Raw genomic sequence first — 20,216 nt, forward strand, 5'->3', positions numbered from 1 at the left:
AACAGCTTTAATTTGGATTTAAAGCTCCTGCAAGGAACTTTTTGATTTGTTGATTTGGGCGCCCTCTGTGGTCAAAGCAACACCTCTAATCTCTTTGTCAATCCAATCTTATCCAACACGCGAAAGCCATGTGTTTAAAGAAAAACCACACGCCATTTCACAGTCAGATGACCTCTCAGAGTGAATCTTTACTCTAGAAACTGTTTATAAAAGCTGCTTCCTAAACATGCAGTCATTCACCTTTAATGGGACCTTGATCAATATTTGATTATCTGATAACCATTAAAACTTCTCACAGGGGCTTTAAAGCCAATTTGTTAAGACTTTAGGATATTTGCTGCAGCTTTTGACACTGTAAGCCACTTGATTTTACAATAGCTCCTTAAATGTTTAGTGCTCCTTTGGAAACTCACAATCTTCAAGTGTAAATCTATCGTGTGGGGTACCTCAAGGGTCAGTTCTAGGACCAGTGGTGTTTTCTATTTATATGCTGCCCTCTAGACACGCGATCCACAAACACATTAGTTTCCATTTTAACGCTGCTGGCGCTCAGCTTTATATTTCTTTTAGCTGTGATAACCGGCATTGCAATTCTACACTGGATTTGTGCCTCTCGGATCTTCTTCCAGACTCAAGGACCTTGATTTCTGAATGAAACGTATTTAGTTTCATCTGAATACAGGACTTTGAGCCACTGAGCAACAGCCCAGGTTTTTCCGTAGCCATGGTGAGATGCTGGTGACATTTTTTCTTTGGTTCAGGAGTGGCTCGACACGAAGGACACAACACTTGTAGCCCATTTCCTGGACACGTCTACATGTGGTGGCTCTTGATCCACAGACTCCAGGCTCAGTCAGCTCCCTGTGGAAGCCCCCCTAAGTTTTTAAATCTGTTTTTTTGACAATCCTCTAAAGGCTGCCCTCATCTCTGTTGCTTATGTACCTTTTCTTACCACACTTTTCTCTTCCAGTTACCTTTCCATGAATATGCTTTGATAAAACACTCTGAGATCAGCCTGCCCTTTCAGCAGTGACCTTCTGTGCCTTACCTTGTTGCTGGAGGGTGACAATGATCGTCCTCTGGACAATAACCAAGTCAGCAGTCTTCCCCATGATTGCAGTTGTGTGTGCTGAACCAGAATGAGAGAATGAAGGCTCAGCAAACCTGCAAATTGGACTTTTTAAAATTGTTCTCATATTTTGGGATGGTGGACTTTTGATCGTTGAGAAATATAATCCATAATCATCAGTATTAAAACAAAAAAGTCTTGGAATTTTTCACTTTGTATGAGATAAATTAGGAATTTTGGAAGTTCCTTCTTCTTCTTCTTCTTCTTCTTCTTCTTCTTATTGTTATTATTGAAGGTTCCTTTTTTTATTATCTGTCTTCAGGCATGGATGGCTTTACAGCTTAACCATGAGGAAGCTTCCTTTGAAAAAATATGGTTCAGTTAAAAACCGCATGGTGGCGCTGTTTGACTTTTTGAGACTTTAACGTCCTAGTGAGGTTTGAGGTTTAATTTGATCATTGCTGTAGATGTGTCTTTTTGTCGAGGTGGTGTATCACTTCAGTACTTTAAATAAGGGACACAAGGATAGCTGATCAACCATGCTCATAGAGAGACTGAATCTCCTAATAACAAACGTGTAACCACTCCCTCCAGGTCTGATTAAATCACCTGACCCTCTGTGTCAACAGCAGTCAACACACAGACGCCATCGATCCTGTTGAGCAGAAGCAAGAAAGACTGAAATCAAAGGTAAGGATTTGTGCAGACAGTGTGCTGAGTTATTAAATTCATGTCATGCAGATTGTCACTTAGCTGGGGAAACTGGTGGTTTCAAATGGACGTTAGATATCGTGAAAGTAAGCGATAAGGCTGGTAAAGCTAGCGTAACATTTCAGAACAGCAGCGCTAAAATGACAAGCTAACCAGCTAGCTAGCTCTGAGCTAACGGAGCTGTCAACTGCTTTAGCAAACAGCTCTGCCTTTTAGTCGGTAAACAACAGCTAAAATGTACCCTGTCCACAAGTGAGCGATCACGAAGATGATCTAAATATTCATCCTCAATCAATTTGAAAATGTAGGCACATAAGTCGGGATTTTTACGTTTAAACTTTCTAACGTTATTTGCCCTGTAGCTAACGGAATGTTAATGCTGGCTAACGGAATGTTAGCTAATGGAAGTTAAACCTTGTTCGGTCTATCTTAAAGAAAAATCTTTAATAATCGATCATTAGAGCACCTAAAATGACTTACTGTAGATTCAGTGTTCACGAAGAAAACATAACTAATGTTTTTGTAAAGTCAGTGGCTTGAGAGCTTTGCTCCTCTGAGGCTCAGTAAAGAGATAACCTCTTGTTTTGGTAAGTGATATGTGTGCATGGAGAGTCCTGCAAAGGTTAGCTACATAAGCAGTGATCAGTTTTCAGTGTTTTTGGTTAACGCTATGTAGCTCAAACATCGTTGAAATGAATGCAACCAATGCTAACCTTATGGCTGTTTTCTGTCATTTTTGATTAGAGGTTCGTAACAGCTGTTGATTCAACTTAAGTGCCATTTAGAGGGCTGTGTTTAGCTGTTTAGTTGCACTCCTCTATTACATTCATTGGTTTAATCAGCGCAACTATCAGCTGTTTTATCTGGATTGGATGCACATATTTCTACATGATGCTGCACATCAAAATTCACTCCTATTCTTTCTGTCAACTTCATTGTTCATATTGAACGTACAATTGACTTATTTAACATATTCTTTTCCATAATGCATGCATGTATCTCATATTGTATATTGAACAGAGGTATGACTCTAACAACCAAATTTCCCCCTATGATTGATCAGCCTTCTTCTCCTTATAAATTATATTGAAAAAGGTTTTTAAAAAAAGAAGATAAAAACAGACACAAATCAAAAGAAACAAAAACAAAGTTGAACATAAAAATTCCAGACATTAATTGATTTAACTTGGACACACCTTGCATCGATCAGTGCAGCATTCACTTGCATATACTAGTGTGGGGGTCTCAGAGTCTACTCAAATCCATACACAATTTAAAGATAAACTAATAGGCAAATACTTGACAGAAAAGCAGTTTTTAAGGCAACTTTTGAAAGAATTAAGTGTTTCAACAGACCTTAGGTCAATAGGCATTGTGTTCCAGAGGATAGCAGGAAAGTGACTAAACAGATCTTCACTGATTTTTTTTTTTTTATTAGCACTCAACAACAGCAACTTGAATTTAAACCAATGATTTCAGAACAAGAATCAGTTTTTTTGCCAAGTATGCTAAAGAAACAAAGGATTTGACTCCTGTTATCTTTGCTCTTGGTATACAGGAAGTAAACTTTGAATACAGAAATAAATACATTTGAAAACTGTTGAAAATTAAGATTTAGATATTAACAAGACAAGCTCTTGTGTATTATTTGTAGTATGTAAGAGTTTGTGTGCATTGATAGTATGGTTTGAAGATGTGCCAAGGGTGCGAGAATGCATTATCAGATCTTAGTATAAATTATGCAAGAATGTGTGCAGATTTACACCAGGTATATAAGTTAAGAAAAGATTACTTGAACATTATTTGGGTTTTTTTTTTTTTTTTTTGATATATTGTCATTCAGAAACCTGCCATCATTGCTTTGTTCATTGTTATGTAAAAGAGAAAATCACTATTCCTCCCCTTTAAACCACCAACGTTTTGTTGTTTGTGGGTTAAAAGATTTAGTGCTCTGTTGTGGGCAGTGATTCCTTTTATGCTGCCTTTTTTACTGCTAGTCATTTCAGTATGACAGGCTGCTGGCGTGCTGAGCTATCTTTGGGCACAGGTGTTGTAGCTAAAGTCCATGGATACATATCAGTACCAAGGAGTAACCCATACTGTATCTTCTTATGTCAGAAAGTCTACTTGACCCTTTCAGGTCATCACATGCATTTGGCTTTCAGTTTAACATCAGCAGACCTTAAGATACTAAAACTGAAAAAGTGAGAGTATTTAAGATGAATTGACTCAACACTTTTATTTCTGTAGTAAGGCAGATTAATAATGAATGACTATCCTGCCACAGACCTGCTGCAGAGCAGCTTGTTTGCTTAGACAGACTCATCAGAGGGATTCTGCTTGCTCCATTAAGTGTCATGTTCATGTGACAGAGTTCATAGTCCCAAAGATAGGCACTGTGACTTTGATAGCAACCCCAGGAAGAAGCAGCATGGTGGCACATTTAATGTTTACAGTCTTACTGTCACGTGCACTCTTTCAACAAATTAAACATGAACACACACCACCCAACCAAGGATTGGTATTTCTCAGTTCTCTGATCGAGACTTTGAAAGCCCTTTGAGAGCATGTGGTGCAAGGAGTGAACTTCATGCATGTGTGAGCAAGTTCCTCCTTCTTCCTGCCTGTGCATACTGACTGAATTTTTGGATTTATCATCTTTGTACTACAACAGGTAACCTGTGATGGACTCCAGATCGCACAGACTTCCTTTTTGTCTGTCCAGCTCGAGATCCTCGTACACGTCCAGTCCATCAGTGTCCTCCTCATCACTGGGCTCAAATAGGTTGTACAGCAGAGAGACTGTGCTGAATAATGATCATTTTCCGAGGGCATCATCTGCTTACAAAGCAGACCTGGAACAACAGGTATCGTCATTCATCATCAATCATTTTATACAACTGTTCAAGTACACACCTCTTCTTTGCATTTCCCTTCATATGTAACTCAGATGGACTACATCAACCACTATCCTGGTTATTTTTTTGGTCCTAGTGTCCTGTAACCACTGTTTCTTGTTTCACATTAGGTTGGCTTGACATTAGTGCTGGGCAGTTAATTGAGTTTAGATTTCAATTACAGTTTTGGCTGCCCACATGAAAAGAAGACAATCTTGATTTAACCATTACCGTGCCACATGTTGTTCATCTGAAGGTTTTGCCATGTGGTAAACGTTTCATTGTTTATTGTGTTGTGTCCACGAAAGTTTTTTTTGTTCATTCATTTTCATTATTAATGATTCTTTACTTACTCATGTTTTTTTTCACCTGTGTATATGTAATTTTTGCATTTTTTTCAAAGTGTTAAAGAGTGTTTAAGTATGATAAATGCATGTAATGCAGATATGTTAAAATTAATGAGTAATTGTGTTTAATAATTGTGATCTCAGCGTCATTAAGAATAAATTTGATTATGCTTTTTGCCATACTTTAGCAGTTCTACTTGACATGCTGATGTTTTCTGGTGTTGTTTTGAAGCTGTCATTGTAGAGGAACATCAGCTTTATCTAATTTAGCCTTACATGCAAAGGCTAAGTGTGATGAAAATATGAGCTAGAAAAGTGTTACTTTTGGTTGGGTAGAGGAGCCAAGAGGAACAAAAACAACAGCAGCTTTAGGTCAGCTGAGTCCACGTCTTTCCTCTTTATCTGTGTTTCATGCCACACAGGCATTTAGTCATCTTTCTTTCTTTCCAGTAAATTCCAGAGAGACCGCATTCAAGTTATCTTCTTACTGGTTCCCTTTGAGCATGCTACAGTAGCTAACTACTTATATCAGTGGTTCATCGGCAGACACTTTGGAGGTCTTTTTATAGGACAGCCTAGATTCCTTGGCACACACTGTGTGTATTTCAGTCCTGCTGCTCTTTGGGGCTCATCTAAATAGATAATGTTACTGTTGGCCTGAGCCCTGTCTGGTTGTTCTGGTTCTTTTCAGAAGAGTCCATGTTCAGTGCAAAAAAAGCCCCAACAAAGCACTCACTGTTCATGATTTAATTTAGCAATCCCACTTTAGCAAATTAAGCAATCCTCTTAAAACTGTATCTATTTGTTTTACTTTTAAGTTTCATGTGACAACTGGAAACTCAAACATATTAGGTAACAAGTAATTCAATATTTCAAAATGTCTTATGTTAAAATGACTTGCACACTTCTCATTCTCTGTTCTTTGCGGTGCATTTAGCTGCTCAATAAGTGTAAAAATATTTGCATTAAACTCCATACTTTTACATGTGCTGTTAGAGCACGAGATGCAAACATAATCAGGGCAGTACTTAACAAAACATTGCTACATAACACCAGTAATGATTCAGTGATCTTTCCAGCTACAAAAATACAGGTAGAGCTAAACTGTTGTTTTTATTAAGTACATATTTGCCCTGACTACCACAGCATGATTTTGCCCTCTCTCCTTTTAAAGAATTCTCGTCTCCTGAGGTCACCCAGAGACTACAGCAGCTCTGACAGTCGCTCCACAAACTGGAAGTTGCCCTCCTCACTGACATCCTCCAGCAGATCTTATGATCGGCCGTGGGCTGAATCCTCTCTCAGCAGCAGGAGCAAACCGGTACTTGAATTCTTCTCCGTCACGTGTATTTCTCCAACCAAATACAGCCTGGTCTGATGCATTTTTAAAGTTATAACAGGGGTTAGATAAATATTTGTAAATAATAAAAGTGATCCCTAAATGGACGTTAATTCAGTTTCTTCATTTATTCTCCCAGGCTGAGTCTGAGGGGAGGTTTGGGCGCTCAGTACTACTAAACCCCAGTGATGATGGTGATTCGAAAAGGGCCAAACTTTCATACAGCAACAGAGGACTGTACTCAAGAGCTGCCAGCACATCGGCCTCAGGATCCACCTATTCCAGTAACGGGCTGAGCAGTGGCAGAGGTACATCAAAGCAGCCATTTGTGGACCTGTATCCTAATGGTTTGATGTGAGAAAGGGCATGTGAAGCTCTGCATGTTAACATTTGAAGTCCTATTTCACACAGCTTGTCAAGCATGCTACACAACTACCGGGTGGGAATTACACAACATATTTCCTAATTTTGATGATCTCTTCTGCAATGAAAGGTTCAAATGTATTCATATTACGTAATAGTCAATTTCAGATGTTTTTTAAAATATTTTTGTTGACTAAATGGTATTTCCTGATAAGCTAAAACAGGCAAAATAAAATAACACAATACAGGCATTCATGGGGAGCCAAAGTTCATTTTAAAGGGTCAGATTTGGAAATTATTCCCCTAATACAGTGAAACAAAATACAATGATAGGTGTTGATAAAGGGAAGTTTTATTGACCTTACATTCTTATAGAAACAACTAGTGTCAGTGTATGCCTCTGTTCAGATGCAATGCAACCACAGTTAATTTGATGTTAAAGGACTGCACCAGTAAAACAGAGACTTAAGTATGGGTGAAGTGTTGCATAAGTTGACTGTATTACTTCAAGTTTCACCAACTGTTATTTTTAGATTTGTGCACATAAAGTCTTTTTTTTAGGATGTTAGTAAATGTATTCATTTCCAATGACCCTGTTTTTTAAAATGTCTAAGCAACTTAAAAACACCCAAATTTGTGCATTTGTTTCCAGGAAATGTGCTGTGCACTTTGATCATAAGAAAACTTTGTACAGACAGGAAGTCTCTGCACAGGCACAAGCTGAAAAAATAACTGCCAAAAATTACCATTTTGCAAGCCAAATGATGCACTTACAGTTATCTAAAAGGACTAAACAGCCCTAATAAAAATGTCTTATTTTTGTGGATTAAAAATGAGGCCAAGATATTTAAAACCCCAAATATTTTCGGGGTAATGAATAAAAAATGACAAATATGAAAAACCTGGTTGCATAATTGTAAAAAACAGACCTTAGACTCGTACTTTAATTCAAGCACCTTTTTAAAGTTACTACAGCACTCAGTCTTTTTGGATAGGAGTCTATCAGTGTAACCTATTTTGACTTTGCAAATTTTGCCTAGTATTCCTTGCAAAAGCACTCAAAAACTGTCTGATAATGAGGTCATTACCTGTGTATAGCCCTCTTCAGGTCATCCCACTGAGGATTCAGGTCTGGGCTCTGGCTTGGTTGTCCTAACACTTTCATCTTTTCTTGCACTTTGATTAGACTTAACAGCACCAGTATAACTTCAGTTTTTCACTTCACAATAAGCACAGCATCATATTAGTGGTAGAATATTAATACCATTTAAAAAAATAATCAGTTTAACTATTTGCATATTATTTGTTCTTTTTGGTATTTCACAGCAAGTAAATCCAAGAGTTGAGTCACTGACTTTTAACTGACTTTAAAGCAAATCTCTAGGGACCTCATAAAGTTTCTTTCCCATCTTGTCAACAGGTTCCAGTGAAACACAAAATGATGCATCTGATTCATCATGGAGCTCGTACCGTTTACTTTCACGGCCGTCAGCTTCCTCCTCCAATCCCCTGCTGTCCAGGAGGGAGCTAGAGACTAAAAATGAGCCTAGTCTCTCAGGGTTAGGAGAAAGAAGAAACAGAACTGCTGGATTGGCTTCCTCATTGTGTAAGCATACTTCAGTCAGGACCACTATGTCAAGAAACGCATACGATTTGCAGCTGTAAATATTTCTTTATTAAAAGCTATTAATTAGCACTTAAGCACTTAATTATAATTGGTGGCATGGCTTTTCTGGGACACCCCTGCACTTCCATGAACCTACATGGAAAGCATCAAGCAGGAACAGCACATGTTCCTGCTCTTCCTATACAAATAAGGAAAGCTTGAGGCATCAAAACCCAGAGCAGAGCTGGCATCAGTGACAACAGAAAGACATTGATTAAGTCAGAGGCAGAATGGAGAAGCTGGGGTGGAGGAGGGTTGCAAGAGCAGCTTGCAGAAAGAGCAGCAGAGCATAGCCAGGCCAGAGCAGTATGAATAAGTGCAAATCAGCTGGCCGTCAGCTGATCTTAATAATGGCAGCACTTGACTCCGTGGCCTGCCTGAACTGCTGTAATGTATATGCTTGGTTTGTTTTGTAAACACATGGAGTACACCACATCTACGGCTGTACTGTGACACATAAGTCAGTCTCATACAAACTGTCCATCTACTCCCTTATTTCAGATCAGACAGACAGAGTGACCTCCACGTATGCACAAGGAGCTCGACCAAAAGAGAACACATACTCCTCATCCTACTCCCTCTCCTCCTCGTCCTCTCCTTCCAATGCTAGAAGAAGCTCACCCAGCCGCCACCTCTCACCTTCCATGTCACATCGGTCCTCTCCTCTGTTGCGTGACTTCAGCAACAACAGAACCACAGCACGTTTCTCAAATGCCTCATCCAGCCTCCACTCATCTCAGGTACAAACAGGAAACCCTGAATCCTCCTCCTCCTCTTACTCATCCCACACTCCCTGGTACACCACTCCCCTTGCCCGACCAGAGGCCTCGCTCCCTCCACGGCCAGCTCCTGAGGGTGGGGAGTCAGAGGGCCGAAGCTCCACTCGACGCCTTTTGTCCCGTCTCTTTTCACGCCGCTCCAGCCAGGACTCTTCCAGCGGATCTTCTAGTGTTCGCTCCCTTGATGACGACACTCCTTCGACTGGAGGAGAGTCTGTGGACGGTGATGAAGGAGCAAGGATGGCTGCTGTGGAGCCTGAAGCTGCAGGATCAGAGTCAAACTTTGGTAACCTCAGGAATCGTAGAGCAGATCTAACACCTATCCAGGAAAACAACTATCAAAGTGGCCTGCCGCGGTCCAGGATGGCATCATGGCGAGAACCTAGCGTTGGAAGTGGTAACAGCACAAACAGTGGAGGAGGAGGCAGCAGCAGCTACTCATGGCTCTCCTCCTCCCTCCGTGGTCGCTGCCCTCCCCTGCTCGCTCGCCTTAGGAGACATGCCAGAGACGAGAGCGCAAACTCTGCTGCAAGTTCTGAAGCAGGATACAGTCGTCCCCAGCACTTACTGAGAAGATGGGGTGACCTAGAGCATAAAACATCACAAGATGATGATGATGAAGATGATGATGATGATGAAGAGGAGGAAGAAGAAGATGAAGAGGAGGAGGTAGGGGCAGTTGGTTTGGAGGCATTTGGTGCAGGTCGTCCCTGTAGACTCGAGGACGAGACGCTGCCTGAGCTTGAAGACGCCTCAATAGAATATTCGCCACAGCGCCGAAGAGTTGGAGTTTTTGAAAACATTTCAGTGTCGAGGGGTCCTGTGGGTGCTGCTGACAGCCAGCTGGATGGGGAGAGGGAGAAGCCACAGTCAAGTGGAGACCAAGAGAAGCTGCGTAGGATCAAGGAGAGGTAACAGACTAAAATCTTCCACTTGTTTTCCATTGATTTACTTTATATGCCCTCAGTTGCTTTTTTTCTGTCGCACTGTAAGTTGGTTATCATAAATACTGATGTAAAGCATTCAGGAAGTATTCAGACCTTCTTCACTTTTTTCAGTTTTGTCATGTTGCAGTCTGATGCTACAACTGAAAAAAAACATTTTATCCTCATTGATCAACACACAGTACCCCATAATGACAAAGTGAAAACAGAGTTAAACATTTTTTTACAAATAAATTAAAAGAGTAAAAATGTAAGTATCACATCGACATAAGTATTCAGACCCTTTGCAAAAACACTTGAACTTTAGCTCAGGGCACAGTGGCTAGATGAAAGCCTCTTCTCGTAGCAAAACACATGAAAGTCTGCTTGGATTTCATATGGGGTTTTGCAAACCCAAGGTGGCTTTCATGTATTTTGCACTGAGATGAAGCTTCCATCAAGCCGCTCTGCCATACTCCCAGATCGTTGGAGGACAGCAGTGATGTTTGTCCTTCTGGACCTTTGTCCCATCTCCAGACAGGAGTGTCACAGTCAGTAGCTGCATTTCCATTACCCTTAGAAATGCACAAAATCTAAAAAGAGAACTAAAAAACTGGGAATGAAAACACCTGAATTTTGAAAAACCTTTCAGATATCACTAAAAAATTGTTTCGCTTTCATGAGGAGGTTTTTCAGATGTTTTGATATAGAAATATATCGCAAAAGTGTAATGGAAACCTTTTTTCTGCATTTACAAGTCACAGGACGTGACGTACGGTGTCACGTGAACAGTTCACTCTGAGACAACATGGCGCGGTACGTGTGGACAGAAGAGGAGACGAGACTTTTCATAACATCATACTTACACCCTTATACGTGGCTTTTGCCATACATACAGACTTTGCCTCAGAACTATCATCCGCTGCCTCCGTCTTTTGTTCAGAATTGTCAAGGCAACTGCTGTAGATGTAATCATAACTGTACCAACACGGAGCAGGTTTTAAGCATCCAGCCTCCTTGCAGCAGAGTCATGCGAGATGAGATTATACGAGAATTTCCAGGCTCATGTCCAGAACTCCCTTCATTGGAAACACATTCAAAGCACAATTGTACTAAGTCGAAACTTAAGAAATATCACTTTTATTTGGCAAAAAAATGCAATGGAAACCCAGCTTGAGTGACCTTTGGGTTCTTGGGCACCTCTCTTACTAAGGCCCCTCTACCCTGATTGCTCAGTTCTGCCAGAGGATCAGCTCTTGTAAGAGTCCTGGTTGTGCCAAATTTCTTCAGTTTGAGAATTATGGAGGCTGCTGTGCTCATGGGAACCTTCAGTGCAGCAGAAATTTTTCGTTGCCTTCCCAGTTTTTGTGCCTTGCAACAATCCTGTCTCTGAACTCGTAGGCGGCTGTAGGGAGCTCCTTTGACCTCATGGCTTGGTTTTTGCTCTAATTTGCATTGTCAGCTGCGAGGCCTTCTATAGAGAGGTGTGTGCCTTTCCAAATAACATCCAACCAACTTAATTTACCACAGGTGGACTTCAACCAAGGTGTAGAAACATCTCAGCAATGATCAAGAGAAATGAGAGGAACCTGAGCTAAATTTCAAGTGTTGTCAAAGGGTCTGAATACTAAAGTCAATGTGACATTTCAGTATTTATAATACATTCACAAAAGTTTGTCAAGGTCTGTTTTCACTTTGTCATGATGGGGTACTGAGTATAGATTACTGAGAATAAAATGGTAATTTTTAAACTGTAGCATCAGGCTGCAACATAACAAAATTTTAAAAAATGTGGAGGTCTGAATACTTTCTGAATGCACTGCATATTTTTTATGACAATGTTGGTCCAGAATGTTTCTAGTGTTTTAGTGGCTTGCCAGGTTAAGGGCACCCTTCACACCCCTTATACATCGTTTCATTCAGAGGTTACTTGTATCTTGCATCTTTTTTTTTTCTTTCTTTTTTTTTTTTTTTTTTTTTACTAAAAACAGTATGTTCTGCAACTTTTCAAATCAGGCCCACTTAATCATTTAGGAAAATTTAGGAATGTAGTTGATTATTCGTTACATGTCCCCTTAGCAAGAGCTGCACTTAAAATTTACCAAGTCTGTGAAATGATCAGGAAGTCTTCATTTGTTTAAAAAAAAAACAAAAAAAACCCCATCATTTTGGTGAAAGGAAAAGAAAATATGGCAGGCACGTGCTCAGATGACCTCCAAGGATGTTAACAATAATTTACACCTTCAATAATTTACCAAGTGGTTAAGAACATGTTTTATATATGAGTCAGGATATGAAGAAGAGACTGTATTAACAGTTAGAATTCACATCCCCCTTCTTGCTGCAGACTGCTGCTGGAGGACTCAGATGAGGAAGAAGGGGACCTGTGTCGAATCTGCCAGATGGGCGAGGAGTCAGACTCTAACCCTCTGATTCAGCCGTGCCGCTGCACAGGAAGCCTGCAGTACGTCCACCAGGAGTGCATCAAGAGGTGGCTTCGCTCCAAAATTGGCTCAGGTAAATGTAAACCTCTTACCTGGCTAAAGATACCTTTGGAAACACAATGCCAGTTTGTTCATTTTTGTTTTTTTTTCTTTTAGGCACAAACCTGGAGGCCATCACAACATGTGAACTTTGCAAACAAAAACTGCGTTTGAATATAGACAACTTCGACATTCAGGAGTTGTACAGAACACATGTGCAAGTGAGTCCCCAAACTAAAGCCACACCATTTCAAAAAGATTAAGAAACTACTTTTTAAAGAATACATATTTTACAATCAAACTAATAATGTTTGTGTTAAAATTAGTTTATACTTAAAATGGGTTTCCTTGATTTGTTGAAAACCTAGAACAAAAAGCATTGCAGCTTCCTGACAGGTTTAAACTCTTGCTTCACAGTCAGAGTATGATGAGTTCATCAGCAGCGGTCTGTATCTGGTTGTACTGCTGCATTTCTGTGAGCAGAGGTTCTCCGACGTCCTCGGAGCGGTCGATGCAGCAGGGGTGAGGACACACAAACACTTTACTACACACACACACACTTGGAAGTAGATTAACCCTAGCCCTAATTCAGCACTTTTCTAGTTTATATTACATTATTCTTTAGAACATTGGCAGAGAAGAAGTAAGTATTTTATTGCTGTCAGATTTCATTATGTTGAACAGGGCTTTTTTCTTTCCAGTATTTACTTCACAGCCTTCCTACACAGTGAACCATAGATGCTCAAGTCAACACCGATTAACACATTATGAAGTTGTTTTAATGTTGTGTTGTGGTAGTATTCAAATCTTGAAAAGAGAAACTTCTTCCTTTTCTCACCCAGTTATTCAACCTGGTGAGAATTCTTCATGAACACATGGACAATCTTGAAAGTATGTTGCTCAATCCTATCTCTCTCCTGTGCCAGTGTTTTTTGTTAGTTAAGCATCTGCTTCTTAGTAAGAAGACAAGATTGTTTATAAGTGGGGCTGTCAGCGATGCGTTGATTGAATTGATCCCAATTACTTCAAGGTCTGAAATTAGAGATGGACTGATTGAAAAAATCAGGGCCAAACTGATACTGAGGCCAGAGTTTGGCCAGCAGGTCACATCCTCTGCCCCATAATAAATCTCTTCTCTAAATTACCTGTTAGCTGTGCTAAGTGTCTGCATTAAATTGTAAGGGCACAACTGCAAATATCAGTTCACGCTCACATTATTTTTCCGACACCCGACATATACCAATGTTAAACTCATGAATCTGTGCATCCCTATCTGAAATGCACACATCAGACTTTTTAATTGTATTTTTTAAATGCTATGTACACCACAGTTAAGAGAACATAGCAGTGCTGCAGCTTGATGCTGCTCACCATAGCATCTTCCTTATCTCACACTGACAGAAAGCAAGGACCCCACTGCTCCTCTAAATGTCTCATTTCACTTTGAAAAACTTGCTGTGGACAAGTCAATAGTGATCTAAATCTTGTGATATCAAACATTTCATAAAACTATTTCCTGTAGCTATTTACTTTTTTGATCTGTAGAAAGAAATCTTGTCCATGGTTTAGCTAGTGTTGTTTTGTACCAGAATTTCTTTTTTATTTTCTAAAAAAACAAAAGGCAGGTTTTTATCTAATTCAGAAGTAAAGTTCAGTAACCTGGCATGCCAGATGGAATTGTTTCACACATCCACCTGGAAAACCAGTCATACACGGTGTTTGGGAAAGGGCAGAGCCTTTGAAAAAAAACTCGGAGCATGATTGGATGAATGTTCTGTCTGTCACATCTTTACGGGCCAGTCAGAGCAACAAAACTTGACGTAGCCGCTACCAAGCTGCGCCTCTGCCAAAGGAATAAATTCAATTAGAGCTGCGTAATGTGAATCATGGCTACTGTAGACATGTCAGTGCACGACTTTTGTCATTTAAAAAAAAACAAAAAACAACTGACTGCTGTTCTTTGTTGTTTTTTTAACGAAGAAATGTGGTCAAGTTCTGAAAAAAATTGGCGCTTTAGCAGCATCCACGCTAATGTCTGTAGCTGTAATTGCACTGGTCTCATGTTGCTGCTTGCTTACATCAGGACTCCGCCATGCCCAAAAGTACTGCCCCTCGACGCTGATTGGTCCTGTCACTTTCTAACCGGGCCCAAATGGTTCAGATGGGAGCTTTGCAAGATGGATTCACCAGTGACAAAACGGAAACGGGTGAATTCATCTGCTTTGCAAGGTTAAAAAGTTCATGTAGCTTAGACAAAGAGAAAGCAAAAGCATTACTAAGAACAGTTTGAAAGAATTTCTTAATTTTGTGTCAACCTTAATCGGGTTACTTCCACTGAAAAAGGAACTGGAATATCTGAAAATTGAATGCTGTCATTTTGTACATGCATCATCACATCTGACAGGAATATATTCTCTATTTTCTTTCCCTTTTCCCACTCAAAGTGCTCAATAACTTACTTTTTTCAAAGGTGGAACAGGGGTGCATTCATAATATTCATGATTGTAATGTTTTGCTTTGACTTGCGTTAACACTGAAGTAAAACCTGACAGTTTACTATCAGCATAAACATGTCTACATAAAGTGTCACACTTCCCTTTTTTCATTGTCAAATTAAAGGTGATATGTCAGATTTTTAAAAGGAAAAACAGACATAGACAGGGCAAAAAAATTCAACGTTTAAGAGACTGCTAGCAGTGTGGACTGCACGTGTGCAGTCCTGCATGATGCAATATAATTTCTTACATTTGCACGCTGTTAGGACATGATGCAAGTCATGATTTCAGACAGGTCTGGTGCAACACTCATTCAAATAGTAAATCTAGTTCTAAAGCAAACATCAAAATACATCTCTTTGGTTTCTTAGATTGACAACATTGGTAAAAATTGTTTCAAATTTTCCAGTATGGATCTAAACTTTTTTTTTTCAAAACACAAAATAAATGAATTCTAGGACTTTCAAACAGTGATTAATCACAGTGCATTCTCAAAGTTCTGCAATTGATTGCAATAAAAAATGTAATCGTTTGACAGCCCTATTTATAATCTGTACGATGGTAAACAAACAAGAAATAGCAGTTTGGTTTTGTGTTACTTTATAGAATTTTTATGTTGGGTGTCACTTAATGTTTCCTTCTTTAAATCCTGTTCAAATGTATTTATTGTGGGGTGAATGTTTAGCCGTTTGTCTTAAATCAAAAGCAGCCATTGTGTCTTAATATCAATGATGCTGTATTTCACTCAGATGAATGTTTACATGGTTGTATTTTTATTTATCGTCTCTTAATTGCAGTTCCTCACGGGGAAAGCGACGAAGAAATCCGAGACAGCAGGCCATCTATTGAATTCTCTGACCTGGATGACGATCTCGAAGAGGAGTACTAATTATGTGAAAATGGTTGAATGAGAGTTAAAGAAAAGTGGGTCAGGGGATCTGAGGTTGAAGGGGGGGCTACCCGGTGCCATATGGTAGCTCACCCAGTTTTTCGCACATGCTTCGACATCATAATCTTCATCTGAAATGCAACAGTAGTGAGGAATGCTGAGTGCACAGGACATGTCTCGCCTTGTGGCTTTTGCGGATATGCAAACTTGAACAATTGTGTGAATCTCTATGTTGATACCATCACATTTCTGTTATGAGTGCACTTTATTCAATCATAATAAAATAAAATGCAAATCTTTTTAACTGTTAAACCACAAGTGCTTTAATGTTAAACTGAGAAGGCGGATTAAAAAAGGCAACAGAGGGGGAGTGGATTTGAGTTTAAATAGTGATGGTTTGATTCTTTGGGTGAGAGGATTAAGAAAAAGAAGGTGGTGATTTTTCCTTTTATTGTTCATTTCCCTCTTTCTATTCCCTCTGAGAACATGTCACATTCACCCCATCAATGACTTCCCTTCTATGTCTGTGTTTAAAATGCTTTATGGATGTACAAATCTAGTTTCTTGCCTTCAATTTATGAAATAAAGATTGAATGCGAACTGGCTTTTCCATCTTTTTTTTTTTAGAGGTTTTAGGAATATTACTCTTTCCAGTATAGTTGGAAATTTCAAGGTTTCTCAGAATATGACATGGTACTGATCATTTCAGGACGCTGTGAGAATACTGTTGTAAAACTAATCTAATAATGATAATTCAAAATCTCTGGTAAGATTCCATCTAATAAGATTGCTAATTCTTTGGGTATCTACTGACCCACAAAATGTCAGAAAAGATGACTGATCCTTTGCACTTTTTTGAGGTCTGTTCAGACTCTGTTTCCATTGTGACATCACATTGAGCCATTATAACACCTACTCATGTCTTGGTCTTTCCACCCACAGCCAAGTTGTACCTGTGTTGACACAACCCATAGAAAGGAGGGGTACAAAGGAGCTTAGATGCATTTAAGAGAGACAAACTGAATCAAACAGCTCAAATGTTCTTTAGAGCTGGTTAGAAACCTTCCCTAGTGCTTGATCCATGTCATATTTTGACCCGCGTACAGCACAGACATTTTATTTATGCTACAGGGACTGTGTTAGAGGGTGGACAAGGGGTATGGTGTGGCCTTTTAAAATAAAAAAATGAGTACTTGGCACCTGTTATCAGAATTTAGGATGATGATAAATTATAACCATTCTTTGTACCGACTCTAGTTTTTAAAACACTTCTGCTTAAAACCACATTTAATTTTACACAATACTTGTCTTTTACAGGTCTTTCTTCATTGTTAAACTAGGGTGATTCTCAAAATTTCAGCCCACAAACCCCAAAATAAAGGGGCCTGGAACTTTGTCCTATCTCTACACAGAATCTCTGGAGCTCAGTCAGAGCAATCGACAGGATCTTGATCACCTCTCCTGCTAAGGTCCCTCTCCCCGATGACTAGAATTATGGAGGCCACTGAGCTTTGGGAACTTTCAGTGCAGCAGAATTTTTTCTGAATCAAGAGAAATGGCAGGCACATAAGGTGTTTTTGTATAGGGTCTGAATTCTGATGTCAATGTGATATTTCTGTTTTATATTTTTTAACATCTTTGCAAAAAAAAATCTAAAAGTCTGTCTTTTCATGATGGGTTACAGTGTTAATTTTGGTAGCTATTTTTAATTTTAGTCTTAGTCTTAAGACAAAATGTCTCAGTTTTAGTCCCATTTTAGTCATTTCTACCCTTTTTAGTTTTAGTCCATAAAAAGTCCTCACATTTTAGTCTTTACTTTTTGTCCAAGTATTTATTTTCTTGCCTAAATCCGGTACCAAATCATGATAGTGTGTTCTAGGCACTCTGCCAAACCTGGGGTCCCTGCTTTCTACAGCTGAGAGACAGAATAACTACAGCTTCATTGTTTTTTTGACAGATTTTACCACTCAGGGAGAAATATCATGAATTTTGCATGTCCGACAAAAAAACTACATTACATTTCAGTCTAGTTCTAGTCATCTTGACAAAAAGTAAACTTAGTTTTTCAGTTTAGTCATCACAGATCTATTTTTGTCAGTCAAGTTTTTGTATTGGAGAAAAGGCTGTTGATGAATAGTTTGTCATAATTTTAGTTGAAGAAATGAACACTGATGGTTTACTGGGTGTAGATGAGAATAAAATATTTTTTCAACTAACATCAGGCTGCAATATAAAAAAAATTTAAAAGTGAAGGGGGTCTGAGTAGTTTCTGAATGCACTGCACTTGATGGGCTCTGTGCCTACAGTTGCAACTTAAACATTCTCATAAAATTTCCCAGTGATTGACAAAAGCCAGTCTTTGAAGACAGGAAATTTTATTGAAAGGCTTTTGTACCTGATTTGAGCTGACAGATCTGCTAAAGAGTGAATTATTAAAAAAAAAAAAAAAAAACAACTTAAAACAACCCATCAACACTTGGTTTACCACTTGATATGAATAAGCCAACCAGCCTTGTTGCGGCAGCTCTATAAACTGAGAGAAACTCAAAATTTTTAACATTCAAACGACCCATCAGAGCATCTTTGGTTCATTCTCGGTTAGAAATCACACAGCATGTATTTACAAAGCATTCACAGCAAAGGCCAGTGCAAATTGAACGTCTCTAAACATCCTTGTGCTTCAACATACTACGACATATTAAAGTGCGTTCTTGCTCAGTAGTTAAGTGCATAGGAAAGTCTAATGTACATACCAGACGTCATACAACAGGTGTCTGATTCATTTTTAAAGTAAGACAAAGTCCCACACTTTAAACTAATCAGCAGGACAGGAATATCTGCAAAATCTTCTTTTTCATCATTTATAAGCTGATGAATAAAAAAACAGTATTAGTAATTTAAAAGTTAACTTAATCAGTATTTAAATTAAATGCAAACAAATCCAGTGGCTTTAAGCTTCCATTTGGTCTGAAATAATGACTTTCTCTGCTTTTTTAAAGGCACAGTTCAGTTCAAATAATTATTTTGCTTTAACCACAGTGAAGTCGAGAAAGCTCAGTACGTCGTTTTAAGAGTCGTAAAAACTGTAAAGAACTTTCTATTTTTTATCATAAATTAAGAGTTGAACATTATCCAGTCTTTAGTTTGTTTTTTCTCTTGGCGTGTAGACAGTTAAAGGGCTTACTTTGGCAGAAACGTGTTATATTTGACATAGAAACCACCCCCTAAAGATTACAAATCAAAAAATACTGTGTTTGTAACAGAACTTGCCTTTTAAAAATCTGTTACTGTATTAAGTTGTTATTGTGTGGATAGAAAATGTAACCAAGTTTAAAATACAGCTTAAACAGTTTGAATTCCAAATGCATGCACCTTTAGTTACTGATAGTTTGAAGTCACTCATAAATCAGTGCAATTGAAGCCCTGTAATAAGGCTAAAGGGGAGTGCTTTGTAAGCTGCATAATTATGTAAATCATCTCATCAAGATACAAAATAAAAAACAAAATAAGACCTCACTCGAATCAGTGATCAGCATTGAAGAGAAAGCGCCGCCCACATATTTACATCAGGGTGCTTATTAACGAACTAAAATAGTAAGACACTGAATTGGCAGATATTCACAACTCTAACAATATTTACAGCTTTACAAATAATTGAAGGAAGCTTGCAGGCTTGAGCAGGATAAATAAATTATTTTTAAAAAGTTGGAAAAGGCTGCATTCGCTCTGGCTGATAAAGTACTAAAATGCACAGGAGGCAGGCACGTGGATACTTCCTGAGGTTGAGTCACGAAGCACGCTCAGTCAGTCTCCGTTATAATACTGTTGGTGTCCAAGTCATCAAACGTCCTCTTGTAGCGAACGGTAGAAGTGAAATAAGATCTTTTCTTCTTATAGACGACGAAGGCGATGGTTAGGAGGAGAGCGAGGAGGACCACAATGAAGAGACCGAGTGCCACAGGGGAGCCAGCAGACTCTGAGGAGCAAAAGGAACGTCAGTCAGTCTTTTCATGGTTAAGATTAACATTTTCATGTAGATGCCTTTAACAGAATTACACAAACAATGTAGACGGGCACACAGAACTTAATGATCACGACAGTAATGTCAACTTCATAGCCAGGCCATAATGTGCACAAACATCAGGATGCCAGAAAATGGAGTAAAGGAAATGGAGACAACTTAAATAGAACAGAACCTAATAATTCTGAGAAGAGACAAACAATGGATGAAAAGTGGCAAAAATGAGTTGAAGTG

The 20,216-nt window shown here is 39.0% G+C and overlaps 2 protein-coding genes across 3 annotated transcripts in view; one reads left to right on the top strand and one right to left on the bottom strand.

The window, feature by feature from the left end:
- Positions 1 to 1,544: 1,544 nt before the first annotated feature.
- marchf7 (membrane-associated ring finger (C3HC4) 7) lies at positions 1,545 to 16,566 on the top strand. Its single transcript, XM_041786014.1, has 11 exons — positions 1,545 to 1,759; positions 4,455 to 4,647; positions 6,199 to 6,345; positions 6,503 to 6,671; positions 8,147 to 8,332; positions 8,894 to 10,082; positions 12,442 to 12,611; positions 12,695 to 12,798; positions 12,995 to 13,099; positions 13,420 to 13,468; positions 15,870 to 16,566. Exons 2-11 carry the CDS (start codon positions 4,465 to 4,467, stop codon positions 15,959 to 15,961), a joined length of 2,394 nt encoding a protein of 797 aa, XP_041641948.1. The 5' UTR covers positions 1,545 to 1,759; positions 4,455 to 4,464; the 3' UTR covers positions 15,962 to 16,566.
- Positions 16,567 to 18,005: 1,439 nt separating this feature from the next.
- Positions 18,006 to 20,216, bottom strand: part of ly75 (lymphocyte antigen 75) — a 43,734-nt gene continuing 41,523 nt past the window's right edge. Inside the window, exon 36 of one of the 2 annotated variants that reach the window (XM_041794364.1) lies at positions 18,006 to 19,937. In XM_041794364.1, the coding sequence (XP_041650298.1) occupies positions 19,762 to 19,937 (176 nt within the window). In that variant the 3' untranslated portion in view covers positions 18,006 to 19,761. The remainder of the gene's footprint in view (positions 19,938 to 20,216) is intronic. The other variant, XM_041794372.1, reaches the window with a different exon arrangement.

Source organism: Cheilinus undulatus, linkage group 1 (assembly GCF_018320785.1).
Source record: "Cheilinus undulatus linkage group 1, ASM1832078v1, whole genome shotgun sequence".
Lineage (NCBI taxonomy): Eukaryota > Metazoa > Chordata > Actinopteri > Labriformes > Labridae > Cheilinus > Cheilinus undulatus.